This window comes from Mastigoproctus giganteus, chromosome 9 (assembly GCF_048544385.1).
Source record: "Mastigoproctus giganteus isolate SK-2022 chromosome 9, ASM4854438v1, whole genome shotgun sequence".
In the NCBI taxonomy this organism is placed as follows: Eukaryota; Metazoa; Arthropoda; class Arachnida; order Uropygi; family Thelyphonidae; genus Mastigoproctus; species Mastigoproctus giganteus.
Window position 1 is genome coordinate 134,742,908 of NC_143583.1, and position 15,009 is coordinate 134,757,916.

The following is a 15,009-nucleotide window of genomic DNA, read 5'->3' on the forward strand; positions in this document are numbered from 1 at the left end:
GCTAATAGAAAGGTGCAATGAAGTCTAGAGAATAATACCTTGGGGGTATTATTCTCTAGCAATGCTAAATTTGATGCCCATTCTAAAAATCACTATCCAAGCAGTTAAAACTCTGGGATTCATCAAAAGGAACACCTCTTAGTTTAAAAACCATAGATATGCTGCTATTTTGCATAAAATCATGGCAATCTTTAAATTCAGCTCAGTCTATAATCATTATACAAAAAGTATACTTAGCAAAATAGCAGTCAAAAGAGATTTTGTCTACCATCTCATGTCTATTTTATCACTCAGTATATTTATTAAGAATCACTATGCAACTACTTTCATCTAACCTCTGAGCACTAGAAAAATGTTCAGAGGTTAGAGGTTCATTTCATTGCTCCAAAAATAACTTTTGGGGCAATACAATGAACAGGTTTAAAGATTTCTATTTTTTGTAAATCAGAAATGGTTTGCCGCCTTTCCAGTTTTTTTTTTTTTTTTGTTAAATGGCAATTTAAATCAAAGAATGTATTTTAGAAGGTAAGCATTGTGAATTGCAGTTATAAGTAAATTTGAAGAGCATTAAAAAATTTATTTTTCAATGGATGCTCAGGCACTCAAACATCTGCTAATGGGTAACTCTCCCAAAGTGTTTGAAGTGAGTAGTGCTATTCTGGGGGAACAGAATGCAACTCTGTAGTGGGGTGTCAAAAAATACAGAGCACTATAGTAAATAAGTGTTGAGTGTTCTGCATTATAGTGAGGGGGGGAACAATTGTACTGGAATCTATAAAGCAATTGATGTAATTAAAATCTACTTCCATACTCCTAAGCAAGTCAGGAATTTTATGCTGCTTTGCCTTTTTACTCTGCCAACTTGGATGGAACAAATTTTAGTCCACTAAATAGAATCACCAGATCAGCAAAATGAAAGTGAATACAACTCATTAAACCTGTAATTTCCCCTTTCTTTTTGCTCTCCCCCATCCTTCCCTCTTTTAACAATAAGTAAAGTTAATGAGAGTTAATCCTTGTTACGACTTTTACTTCCTCTAAATGATCAAGTTTGGTCATCTTTCCGGCACGCCGGCGCAACACGGTGGCTGCTCCGAGTGCCAGTCCGAAGACCTCACTAAATCATTCAATCGGTAGTAGCGACGGGCGGTGTGTACAAAGGGCAGGGACGTAATCAACACGAGCTTATGACTTGTGCTTACTGGAAATTCCTTGTTCAAGGGGAACAGTTACAAGCCCCTATCCCCATCACGAAGTAGGTTGATGGGGTTACGCAGTCCTTCCGGACAGCGATGAGCACACTGATTCCTTCAGTGTAGCGCGCGTGCGGCCCCGGACATCCAAGGGCATTGCTCTGTCTCGTGCGGCTAAACGCCGCTTGTCCCCTCTAAGTATATATGCTAGCGTGGGGGATACACAGACAAGGTTAACAGTGGCCGTAGGCAGAGGTAAAAATGAGCATCAGCCTGGAAAGCAAGGTAATGGAGATTTCCAGGACTGCTGGAAGTCATAGTGGAACAAGTAAATACATGGGCTGTGTTAGGTTGTCTAGGAGTAGGAACAGGTGCATGTATACTTGCATGTACACCAATGCTAGGAGTATAGTTAATAAATTTGATGAGCTTGAAGTGCTAGTCAAGACAAAGGCTGATATTGTTGGGATATCAGAGACATGGTGTCACACAGATATAGGCATTGCAGAGTTGCAATTTGGGGTGTACAGGAAGGGAGGAGGGGTTATGCTGTTAGTTAAGAAACACATAAAATCTAAGGAAGTGCATCCAATTGATGTTGGTGGATAATGCAGTGTTGAGTCTGTTTGGTGTGAAATAAGCACTATGAAAGGAAAAATGAGGGTAGGTGTGTGTTATAGGCCTAATGAATCTGATGAGTATAATGAACAGTTGTCCAGGAAAATAGTAGGCCAGTAAATCAGAATGTCTTATAATGGGGATTTTAACTTTCCAGATATTGACTGGAACTTGTGGATTGGTCACTCGCACACTAGCAAGACTTTTGTGGATATATTGAATGACTGTTTTCTACAGCAACATATTCGAGAGGCAACCGGAAGGAGTAATACTATTGATCTGATTATCAGCAGTGATTATTCATGCATTAAGAATTTGCAGATAAAGGAACCACTGGGTGACAGTGATCACAATGTATTGATGTGGGAATTACTTAAAGATGTAACTACCATCAAGGCTAAAGGGAAGGGCTTTTGTTTTCGTAAAGGCGACTACAGAGGTCTCAGACAGTTTTTAAATTCTGTACAGTGGGATCAACTGATGATGTTACCAACATTGAATTCTAAATGGGAAGCCTTGAGGGACTTAATTTTGAAGGCTACTAGGCTTTTCATTCCAACTAAGAAATACTGTTCAAGGTTTAGGCCTAAATGGATGTCAAATGAATTAATAAGGCTTGTGGCAGAGAAGAAAATTGTATGGAATGCATATAAAGTATCAGTTGACACAGAAGCCTATGGCAGGTATAAACTAGTCTGTAATCAAGTCACAAAGGAGGTTAGGCAGGCGAAGGCAGATTATGAGAAATCTTAGGAAAAGGATGCAAAGAAAAACAGCAAAGAGTTCTTTACTTATGTAAAGTCTAGAAGGAAAGGGATGAATCAGATTGGACCACTTAACATAGATGGGTTGACTATTGATGATCATGCTCAGGTAGCTGATAAACTGAACGAGTATTTTGCATCTACATTCACACATGTGGAGTTATTCAATGAGGGGAGTGCCAGAAGTTTATCAAACGCTAACAGGGAGCTAACTGATTTTGTAATAACTGAGAGCAAAGTGGAGGAGAAATAGTTGAAGTTAAACATAAGGAAGGCACCTGGGGTAGACGAGATCTATCCAGTTATATTAAAGGAGGCAGCAAAGGAAGTAAGCAAACCCTTAGCCATAATTATGAGAGCTTTCTTGGACTCAGGGGAGAGACCCATGGACTGGAGGTGTCCAAATGTATCACCAATTCACAAAGGGGGTTCAAAAGGTGTCAAAAGTAAACCTGTTAGTTTAACTTGTGTTTCGAGGAAAATAATGGAATCACTGGTTAAAGCAGCATTGCAGGATCATCTAGACAAGACTGCAGTAATAGTTAAGACACAGCATGGGTATGTTAAAGGGAGGTCTTGTCTGTCCAATTTGATTGGATACTGTAATGTGGTCAAAAAGGAACTGAATGCCAAAAATAATTTTGATATCATATACTTGGATTTCAGGAAAGCTTTTGATACTGTTGCACATGGAAGACTGCTGTACAAATTGGAGAGGTATGGCATTAAAGGTAAGGTGCTACAATGGATAAAGGGATGGTTGAGTGGGAGACAACAGAGTGGTAATCAATGGACACTGCTCTTCATGGACAAATGTTATTAGTGGAGTTCTCCAGGGTTCAGCGTTGGGCCCATTGTTGTTTTGTATATTTATCAGTGATATTGATGAAGGTATATTAGGTTTAATGTCCAAGTTTGCAGATGATACAAAAGTTGGCAGGGTTGTTAACGACAGTAAAAACAGTGCTACTCCAGCTGGATCTAGATAAGTTAGGAAAATGGGCTGAGAAGTGGCAACTGAAGTTTAACATTTAAAGTACTGCATATGGGTATCAATAACCGAAGAGAAATGTACCAACTGTGTTGTACTACACTCAGGGAAGTGGAAAGTGAAAAAGACCTGGGGGGGGGGGGGATTGTGCATTCAAATATGAAGTTCGCTGATCAGTGCAGATTGCCTGCCAGGGCAGGTCATGGAGTCTTGTCAATGATACATAGCAGGAGTGCCAACTTAATTTGTGATGCAATCAACTTTTTTTCTTCAAAATGTGCCACGATCTACCATCTCAAGAATTTCATTGCACATGGTTAAAAAGGTTAATCAACACATTGAAAAATGTTTTTTATAAATTTTAAAATTGAATACAAGTCAGAATTCTTATTTTAAATTCATACGTATTTAAATTTTTAATTTATGTGAAGTTTGTGTCTTGATGTCATCTGTCAAGCTTTCAAAATCAGGGATATACTGTGATAAGGCAAACTGTAAAGAAGCTTCTGTATGGAAGTCCGTAAGAGTAGAGCAATTCTTCGTATTTTTTTGTTTCAAATACAAAAAGGCCGATTCACATAGATATGTGGAACCATAACAGGAATTTAAAAGTTCACTGCATTTTTTTACAGTACTTTTCTCGGCAAACATATTTCCAAAAGTCTTTTTCTGATGACCTGGCTTTTAGGAAAATATTGTTTCGCAATGTTTTAATTTCATTTTCGAGTAATATTAATATTTTCTCCGTGTGAAAAATCTCAGCGATGATATATATATTTTTTTTTTTAAGTTTGTTTCGTATCTAAATTGACATTAAATGGATAAGAAATATATTGAACAATGTCTTCAACTGTTTTAAAACCACTGAATCTGGTTTCAAAATCATCCAAAACTTTCTCAATTTCCGAAACATAATTCTCACTATTAAATTCAAAAACATGATCTTGCATATTTGCAAAATGATTGAATTTTCTTTCTTTGAGATCCTTAGCCATTGCCAAAAAATGATATTTATATGCAGAAATACTACTAATTGTGTCACCCACATTTTTATTTTTTCCTTGTAATTCCAAATTCACTTAAGATCACTTAATTTACTGGTAAAATCTGCCGAAAAAGCCAGATCACACAACCACTCCTTATCTTGTAGCTGCTGATAATCATCTCCCCTTTGATCAACAGATTTTTTAATTTCATTCAGAAAATTTCGAAATCTCTGTAGAAACTTACTCCAACTCAGCCACCTCACATCTGTGTGTAATATCATATCTTATTCATTTTCATCGAGTTGCATTTTGAAAAGTCTCCTTTGAAGAGATTGTCCTCTGATGGAATTCATGATTTTGAAATCTATGTCCATAACACTTTTAGTATTTAATCTTTTGCTGGCTAACACTTGTTGGTGGATGATACAGCGGTAACTCAAAAAATCTAGGAATTCGTCATTCTTTTAGCACAATGTGATGAATCCGTTAAGATGGCCTGTCATTGCTTTAGCTTCATCTGTAGTTTAGTTTTTATACGGGCTTAAATAGTTGTAATTTAATTTTTTTCAATAAAAGTTTTGAATTCATTAAATATATCAAGACCTCTAGTTCTTTCTTTTGACGAAATGATACCCAGCAGTTCTCTAGTGGCAGAATCATCGAAAACCATATGAAAAAAAACCATAGTTTGCTCACATTTTTACTAATTTTTTCGATGCGTCGCATCACAGTATTTCGAGATAATTGCAGATCTTGAAGAGCACTTTTAATTTCATTTTTGTTCTTAAAATCTTCAAAAAGAGAATCTGTTATTTTCTAAAAATACGTCTTTGATGAATTGACCATCAGAAATGGTTTGCAATTTTTTGCAAGAAACAACTCACTTTAAATGGTGCTACAGTTACTGCTTTAGATTGTAAATTGGAATGTAACGAAGAAATTTTGTTGTGCGAATAATCTGGATTTAAGTTTTTTTTCCTATTAGGCGGAAAATCTGATTGGTATTTACCACGGCGTGCATTGAAGAGCCTTTCTAAATTTCCATTTTTGGGTATAGCCACGGAAGCATTGCAAATCAGACATTTTTCTTTTATCATTACAAAAAAGTATTCTAGTTACCACTCTTGATGAAAATGATGCGTTTTACTCTTTTTCATAGTACTCATTTTAAATCAAAGGGTATTAAATTACTGTATAAGTACTGTCCAGTTATTAATATTAAGTAAGCTAAATAAGAATTCAACACATACGCTATGCTCTCCGCAACGTAACTGCGTGAATTTTCACTAGACAAGCCTAGCGGCTGCGCGAAGGTTGTCATGTGGTTCAATGGATTTGTAATAAGCATATGCAGTGGGGCACATAATAATAACATTTAGATTTTGACTAATCTATTTTTTATATATATTTAAAATTCGTCGTGATCGACTGAAATTAAAGCCACTCCACAATTGACTTGTTGGTCACCCCTGATATATAGTAATTTTTGCTAGCAGGGACGCGGAGGTGATTATTCCGTTATACAAGGCAATGGTCAGGCCACACCTAGAGTACTGTGTACAGGTCTGTAGGCCTCATTTTAGGAAGGATGTAAAGTTGCTAAAACGATTACAAAGAAGGGCAACAAGATTGGTGAGAGGAACAAAGGGGTGCTATTACCAAGAAAGGTTTAAGTTCTGCAGATTGCAGCACTTGGAGAGTAGGCATCTGCGAGGTGATCTGATTGAGGTGTATAAGGCCTTGAATGGGTTGAGCAAGCTGAATGCTGATGGGATTCTTCCTCTTGCTCAGACTAAGAACCCGAGGGAGCACAGTTTCCAATTGATGAAAGATAGTTGTAGAATAGATGTGTGGAAATTTGCCTTTAGCCAGCAGGTAGTTGATTGGTGGAATAGGCTTCCATCTTTTCTTGTGGAAGCTAATAGCCTAAATAAATTTAAGGCTGAGCTGGACAGGCATTTGTAACGAAAGGAGGGGGTGGGAGGTTTTTTTTATTTTTATTTTTTGGCTGATGCTGCATAAGCTTGCTTTGCATCGTATGCCTCTACTAATTCTAATATAATTTTACTGTTTAGAACCTCTTAGTTTATCTTTACTGTTGGATTTAGTTGCAGAAATAGTTAATCTGCTGTGTTTACTATTCTGTTCTTAAGTTCACCATCTTATTATCAATAATAATAAAAAAAAAAAACCATTCCCACAACCAGTTTAAAGGATGAAAAGTTACTACTTTTCACTGTAACCTTCTCCCAAATCTTTTGTTTTCAATGTTAGAAGCAAAAGATTTTCTCTTCAGTCATTTCAAGGTTAGCTGGAATCTGATGCATGCATCTTTATTAATCCTTAATTTAGTCTTTCCATTTCTCCCGTTATGCTATTATGTGCACAAGTGGAAGAAATTTACATACTGCTTATACTCACTTTCATAATTTGCTAGTTATCCTTCGCTATTGTACTCAACTTGTGAAGGTGCTAATCTAAATTCTCAGCCCATAAACACTGTTTCACCACTTTCAGCCCTTATTTTACTTTTCTCCTTAAAAGCAATTTTCTTTTCTTTTTCATCAACCATATTCAGGAGTACTCTTACTTTTTATTATTATTATTATTTTTTTTTTTTTTTTCAATTTTCTGAACTACATGGTAAACAACACTCGATTAAAAGCAACAATTTAATGCTATTACAATGTACCCATGAGAATGTGTAATAATTCATGACATCCTTAGGTTATTACAGTGCTACTGACCAGAAAAGCAAAAAAAAAAAAAAAAATATATATATAAATGGCCGAGAAATATTCATAAATGGTCAAAAAAAACACTATCCTGTATATTCACTTGTGAATATACAGGATAGTGTTTTTTAAAAGTTATTAAAAGTAAGACTTGTGTTATTAAAAGTAAGACTTCTTGATGGAGTTAATGAGTATGTAAACATTTAAGTTAACATTTGGTTCTGTAATTTATTTCTTTTTTCATTTTTTTTGCATTGTAATTGTTTTCATATAAATTAATATTTATTAAGTTATAAATTCCTAAATTTGTATTCTTAAAATATATTTTTGATATAAATTAATATACTATGCTAAAAATGTACTGTGGAAATTTTATAAGGTTCTAGTAAAAGTAAAGAAGATCATCTACCTGTTATTAGTAATGTAGTATCCCTTGCTACTTCAAAGCATTCTGAAGAAGAGGATGATATTGGAGACAGAGGAGAAATGCTTAATTCACCAAACTTAATTGTACCTGATGAAGTAAGTGATAAATATTGATGCAATTTGATTATTTATATTCTCCAGCATTATTCCACTTTCCTTGCACACATTGTTCCATAATCATCTTGGATGGACACAATTAATTTATTTTCTTTTAGTGTAAAAAATTAATACACCAATTAAACTATTTTACATAAATCATAAATTTAGAGCAAGACTTGGTGTATAAGAGCTAAAAACATTAATGTACATTTTGACATCTCATATTGTGTTAATATCTTGGGCTGGTCAGGTCTTGCTGTGTTGATAAATGGAATTCATTGCAAATAAATAGGAAGTAATGCATGTAGCTTATATGATAAGTGACTGCCCATAGCACTCAAGGCTATGGGCAGTCACTTATCTTAAAGCTAAATGATTTGGTAAAAAATTTGGGTCTTCCAAAATCTTTTTCAGGCATCCTGAGATCAAGAGCCCCTCTCTCACTGTCTCCCCAACACACACTGTTTTCCTGATACAGACACTGAGAAAGAGCTCACTCCCATTCTTTTCCTAGGAAAATTCATTTGTCTATTGCAGCAATATATAATTGTCTGGAGACTAGGCACCTGCGAGGTGATCTGATTGAGGTGTATAAAGCCTTGAATGGTTTGAGCATGCTCGGTGCAGATGGGATTCTTCCTCTTGCTCAGAATAATCGCCTGAGAGGGCATAAATTCGAATTGAGGAAAGACGGTTGTAGGATAGATGTGTGGAAGTTTGCCTTTAGCCAGCGGGTGGTTGATTGGTGGAACAAACTTCCATCTGTCGTAGAAGTTGATAGCTTAAATAGATTCTTGACAAACATTTGGAGCGAATGGATGGGTGAAATAAGGGTGTTTTTTTTTTTTTTTTTTTTTTTTTTGGCTGATGCTATATAAGCTTGTTTCTTGCATCATGTGCCTATGCTAATATTTTCAGATTGACTCTACTAGGAACTTCATTATATAAACCAAGTGAGTCAAGACTGTCAAATCTTCCAGAACTGGCCAAAAAAGCCTTCTCTGGAGGGAAAATTTATGATTCTGTCCCATTTGCACATTGGGACAGAATATAAATAAATATAAATAACTGGTTTCAAAAATCAAAGCATTGAATTGAATATCTGAGTCTCGGGTATCTCACTAAAGCTCTTATCTCCACTTCACATTAAATTAGGGTTAATGAAGAAATTTTGAAATTTGTAAAAGCTTTAGATAAGGATGGTAATTGTGTTATTTATTTTTTTCTTTTCTTTTCTTGTTAACAAGTAACTTGATGTTCAGAAGCATCTTTTTTCCTGTTGGTTATTTTGGAATATCCTGGCCCATATCAGTAATTTTCAACCTTTTCTCTTTTTTTTGTATGTTTTTTTCAATTTAATTTAAGGTTATTATATGTATAGCTCATCCTGCTGTAATGCATGACAGATGTTCTGGAAAAGGTAACACAGTAGACAGTAGAAATATGAGAACATTTCTACTATGTGCCCTTTTACATGCACATTTTTCATGTAAGTTAGGATTTGGATTTTAATGCGCATTAGCAACTAAGGCTATAATGTGCCAAATCCAGGTCACATATTCAGTGACCTAATTAGTTAGGCCACCATGTCGAGATATAACATAGATATAAAAGGTATAAAAGTAAAAAATATATCAACAAAGAAATAACAGTACAATTTAAATTTTAAATACGAGTAAAAAGGTTTACTGATTTTAAATAGCTAAAAACAGCAGACACATTGTCATTATTGGATGAAATCTAACTGAGTGTATAAGGCTCAGCCAGATGACTAAAAGCAGTAAAATAAAAATCACGCTTGTGTCTAAAATGTGACGTATACTTAAATAGGTGTCATAGTTCTCACACATAGGAGAGTCATCTGCCCTCAGCAGAAATGCATGTGTAAGATGTCTGTGTCCTATGTAGAGGAGAGCTTGTTTGTGACTTGCTTATGCCAAGGTTGTTGCCATTGGGACAGTAATTTAGCATGCATTAGCTGCCTGTAGTCTGTATAGGGGACTAACAGGCAATAAGTGTTGTGGGGTTCTGGTGACCTAGCCGCAGCATCTGCCAGTTCATTTCCCACGATCCCAATGTGGCTTGGAATCCAGCAGAAACCAATGTCGAAAGAACACTCAGACAGAGAGTGTAGCGTCTGCTGAATCCGGGTCACAAATGGATGAGGATTATACCTCATACCCGATAAAGCCTGTAGTGTACTTAGAGAGTCAGTGTACACCATACACCTTTGATACCTATGGGTTTTAATGTGGTCCATGGCTAACTCTATAGCATACAACTCAGCTATATATATGCTGCATTCTTGGGGAATCTTTCCAGATATAGAATGACCTGGAAAGATAGCAGCAGATCCAACAGACAACTCCGACTTCGAGTCATCAGTGAAGACAGGCAAGAAGTCGGAATATTCGGCCCGGTGGGCAGCTTAGAGTTGGTGGTAGACAGAAGACGGAGTTATGCACTTACCCCAATTTATAAAGGAGAAGTCGCATGATGGTAAGCAAGCATGCCAGGGTGGAAGTGGTTGCCTTGGTGATTGGGCAACATTGTCTACCATGATGTCGAGCTCTCTGAGCAGCTCTTGGACACGGATACCAAAAGGCCGGTTGGCAGTCTGACGAGTGTTACATAGGATTTCCCATCGTGGCTTGAAAACGGATGTCCACGTAGGGTTGTCTGGCAGGGATTTTAATTTAAAGGTATATTTTAAAGACAATTGCTTTCGTCGAAATGACAGTGGTGGTTTAATTGCTCCAACATATAAACTCTGGACAGGGGATGCTCTAAATGCTCCAGTAGTAATATGGATGGCTTGGTGGTGAACTGGGTCTGGCCTTCTAAGTATGCTGTTTATAGCCAATGCGTACACTTGGGACCCATAATCTAGTTTAGATTGGACAAGCGCACGATAGAGGATGAGTAAAGTGGAGCGGTCTGCTCCCCATTTATTAGAGGAAATAGAGCGGAGAAGATTCAACCTTCTCGTGCACTTTGTCCACAGTTGACGAATATAAGGTAAAAATATCGACTTCTTGTCAAAAATGAGCCCCAAGAATTTTGTCTCGGGTGCTACTGGAATGATGTCTTGTCCGAGTTTAAGTTCTGGTTCAGGGTTAAGGTTCCGTTTGCGACAAAAGTGTACGCAGACAGTCTTCTGTGGCGAGAACCTAAAACCATTAGTCACTGCCCAAGAGTTGACGTGGTCTATGGAATGTTGCAATTGTCTTTCAATGACCCTCATATTGCATGACTGCAAAAAGATGCTAAAGGCATCTACATAGAGGGCACTGTTTATGGTTGGAGGAAGTTTTTCAGTTATAGAGTTAACTTTGATAGCAAAAAGCGTAACGCTTAAAACTGATCCTTGTGGAACTCCCTCTTCTTGGCAGAATGGCCGGAAGAGGGTGGATCCTACACGAACTTGGAAAGACTGGTCCGTAAGGAAGTTTTTAATAAAGAGGGCAATGTGTCCCCTAAGACCAAAGTTATATATGTCTTTTAAAATTCCATATCTACAAGCTGTGTCGTACGCTTTTTCCATATCAAAGAAAACCGACACCTGGTGCTCACGTTCCAGGAAAGCATCATGTATAGATGTTTCCAAGCAAATTAAATGGTCAAGTATTGACCTGTTCCTTCGGAAGCCACACTGTATCCTGGAAAGGAGGTCGTTAGCTTCTAACGACCACAAAAGACAAGCATTGGCCATTCTTTCCAGGATCTTGCACAAGCAGCTTGTCAGAGCAATAGGACAGTAATTTTTTGGATCCTTTCCTGGTTTCGGAAAGGGAAGGACGGTTGCCATATGCCATGAGTCCGGAAATGTCTCTTCAATATAGATTCTATTGTAGAGATGGAGAAAACGATCCATGGATTCTGATGAAAGGTGTTTAATCATCTCATAATGGATGTCGTCTGGCCCAACAGCACTTGCCTTGGATAGTGAGAGTGCTTCTTTCAGCTCCCACTGTGTAAAGGGCTGATTGTATTCCTCGTTGTTAGAGGACAACTTCAGGTGATGTTTTTCTGACCTTTGTTTGATCGTGAGGAACTCTGGGGGGGGGGGGGTATGATGTTTCTGAAGACACGTTAGCGAATGTCTCCCCGAGAGCATTTGCAATTGCAGTTAGATCTGCAATTGTACATCCATTATGTTTCAGGATCGATGAAGGGTGTGAGGTGTATTTGCCCTTCATTTTCCGAACTTTGTCCCAGATGACGTTGGGATTGGCAGCCCGTGTAAGGGAAGATGAAAATTTGATTCAAGATTCCTTTTGGCTCTGACGTCTAACGTACCATGCTTTGGCACGTGCACATTTGAAGGCTATTAAATTATCTGTGGTGGGGTAACGACGAAATATTCCCCATGCTTTGTTTTGAGCCTTCCTAGCTGCTGTGCATTCTCCATTCCACCATGGTTTTGGAAAACGTGGAAAGCGAGATGATGTCCTTTAAATTGCAACTGCTGCTGCCTGGACTATACTTCTGTGATGTGTTTTACTGACTCATTAATTGGCTCCTGGCCGACTATAGTGGTATTGAACGTTGCCAGATGACGAAAGGCATTCCAGTTGGCGTGATCGATCTTCCAACGTGGTATCCTCGACTGGTGACATTGTCTCCCATTTCAAATGGTGGATAACACGGGGAAGTGATCACTACCATAAAGGTTTTCTTCAACCTCCCATGTACTCAGAGGCAGGAGAGAAGGGGAGCAGATGGAAAGATCAATGGCAGTAAATATACGGGTAGCTGTGTGGAAAAAGGTGTTAGATCCCACATTTAGAAGGGCCAGATCATTGTTTTCAAGCAATCGCTCAATAATCTGACCTCTTCTATTGATGTCAGAACTACCCCACAGCGGATTATGCCCATTGAAATACCCTAATAATAGAAAAGGGGTGGCAGTTGCTTAATGAGATCATCAAGGTCTGCCTGGCCTGTGTTGTTCCCAGGTGGCAAATAAATGGAGCAAACAGTTAAAAGGAACCCTACTGTAAGACGAACTGCTACAGCCTCTAGATTAGTGGTAAGAAGCACAGCTTGAAAGGGGTTTTGGTTATCCACAAGGATAGCGACTCCTCCATGGGCAGGTCCATCCCCAGCTCTGTCTCTGTGAATAACTGAGCAGTTACGTAAGTAAGGGTCCTCATTTGCTTTTAAATACGTCGTCTCCTGTAAGCAAAAGCAAGTTGGTTCATGGGCAGCATTGTCTACGAAATCTCTACGAAATCCACGGCAATTCCATTGGAGAAATTTAAATGTACCCATTATTTTGATTTATTGGGTCTGTCTGGTGGCTTCTGAAGGGCGGCCGACTGGGCTAGCCGGGTGGATAAAGTGCCTGCCTGGCAACCCAATGGTCGCGGGTTCGAATCCCGCCTCGGGCTTCAATCAGAGTACTGCAAAAACCTTGGGAGGTGCACTATGGCCACAGAAGCCGATGCGAAAAAAACTAACTAAAAAACAAAACAAAAAAAACATCCAAAGGGCTGAGGGCTTCATTTTCTCAGTCCTGGGTTTATCTCTCTTTGGAAAGACTGGACGTTGGCCTGTATCCATTTCTTCTTTCACAAAGAGTTCCAGGACAGACTCGTCCTGTACCTCCTTATCTTCGACATCCATTGTCTCTTGGATTGTAGATGGGTGTTCCCCTTTCTTCTGAGTTTCTTTAGCACTCTGTTTTGGAAGTGGTGGAGCACTAGGAGGTACGGATATAGCAGTGGCGGCTGACTGTGATTTTTGGGTGGGCTTTTGGGAACTTAATAAATAGCGCGCAATGGGGGTAAATGACTCCCTTGGTGGGATACTCATATCAGTCTGAGTACCAATGGTACTTTTCCCAGAAGCTTTCTGGGTGTATGAGGGCCTATAAATAGGGGTTGGAAAATGCATCCAACCACTATTTATAGGTTGGATGCATTTTCTGGCCTCCTGATAGATGTTTAGTTTTTGAATTTCCTTTTCATCTTTCCACTGCTGGCATGCTCAAGAGTATGCAGGGTGTTCTCCTTGGCAGTTAATACAACTTGGCTTAGAAGCTAAACATTCCTTGCTCTCGTGGCCTTTAGTACCACAGCGAGCACAGGCAGGGGTGCCACGACAAGCTATTTGAGAGTGGCCATACTTTTGGCATTTAAAACACCTCGGTGGGTTCAGGATATAAATCCTCAGTGTGCAGTTTAAATAGCCTGCTTTTATGGAATTTGGAAGCCGTGGGGTGTTGAACGTTACGATGAGAACTCGGGTAGGGACGAGATTCCCATCCTTCCGCATTGATATTCTTTTGACAGCTGTCACTCCTTGGTCTGATCCTTTCTGGATGAAACCTTTCAACCTTTCTAATCCTTTCTGAATGAAAAAGGGTGACATTTTCCCTAGTGCCTGCTCTCCGGTGGAATGTAGAATGATGAAAAGCAGTGTCACAGAAGGTGGTCTCTCCTCAGTTCTGGGCCTTTTTGAGCTGCAGTTATTGGTATCTTCCAATTGGTTAGGCAGGGGCCTTGTTGGGGCCCCAGAAGAAATAGAATTTAAATTATTCATATGAGTAAGATAAAAATTTCAGATTCTCTAAGTACCTCACCCACCATGGAGCCCTACGAGGGGACGCCCACTCGTGAACTAGCAGGTACTGCGTACACAAATGGGACGCCAAGTTCGCTTAGGAGCACCATACCCACGTATCCAATAAGTCTCGATCCCGTCCCAGGATCAAAGAGAGGGAGACTTACTGGAACGCAGTTGATCCAAGCAGTAAGAACCACCCGCTGATTGATCCCAGTTGGGCCGGTCTGGGACCACCCGTCTTGTCGAAGCAGGGGCCAAAGTGGTGTATCAAGGCTGGGCCCCTCAACCACCAGGATCCCCCTTTCCCGAGTTTCCACGGGTAGCGGCGCACGGCTGCACACGCCGGATTCCAAAGATGTAACCCTGGAACCAAGGTATGGGCGTTAGATCCCAGTGATGCTAATCTGGAAGCCCAGCAGCATCACTGGTAGGTCCCACATTGAGGGGATGTAAGTTAGGTATAGGTTGTATATTTTGTCAATACTTGCCCTATTTCAAACATTTTTACGAATACATGTTAAAATCATGTTCTTTAGTCTATGTAAAAAAATCCCCTCCTCTTCCTTTCTGTGCATACAGGTCTAGAGTCTCTTTGACTCTGTGTTAATTTAATGTATATTAGAATTT

General features: G+C 38.8%; 1 protein-coding gene across 1 annotated transcript in view; it reads left to right on the forward strand.

Annotated features, from left to right (window-relative positions):
- Positions 1–15,009, forward strand: part of LOC150080754 (uncharacterized) — a 161,395-nt gene that overhangs the window by 117,630 nt on the left and 28,756 nt on the right. The window contains exon 5 of the mRNA XM_090380807.1: positions 7,667–7,809. Coding sequence (XP_090236933.1) covers positions 7,667–7,809 — 143 coding nt within the window. The remainder of the gene's footprint in view (positions 1–7,666; positions 7,810–15,009) is intronic.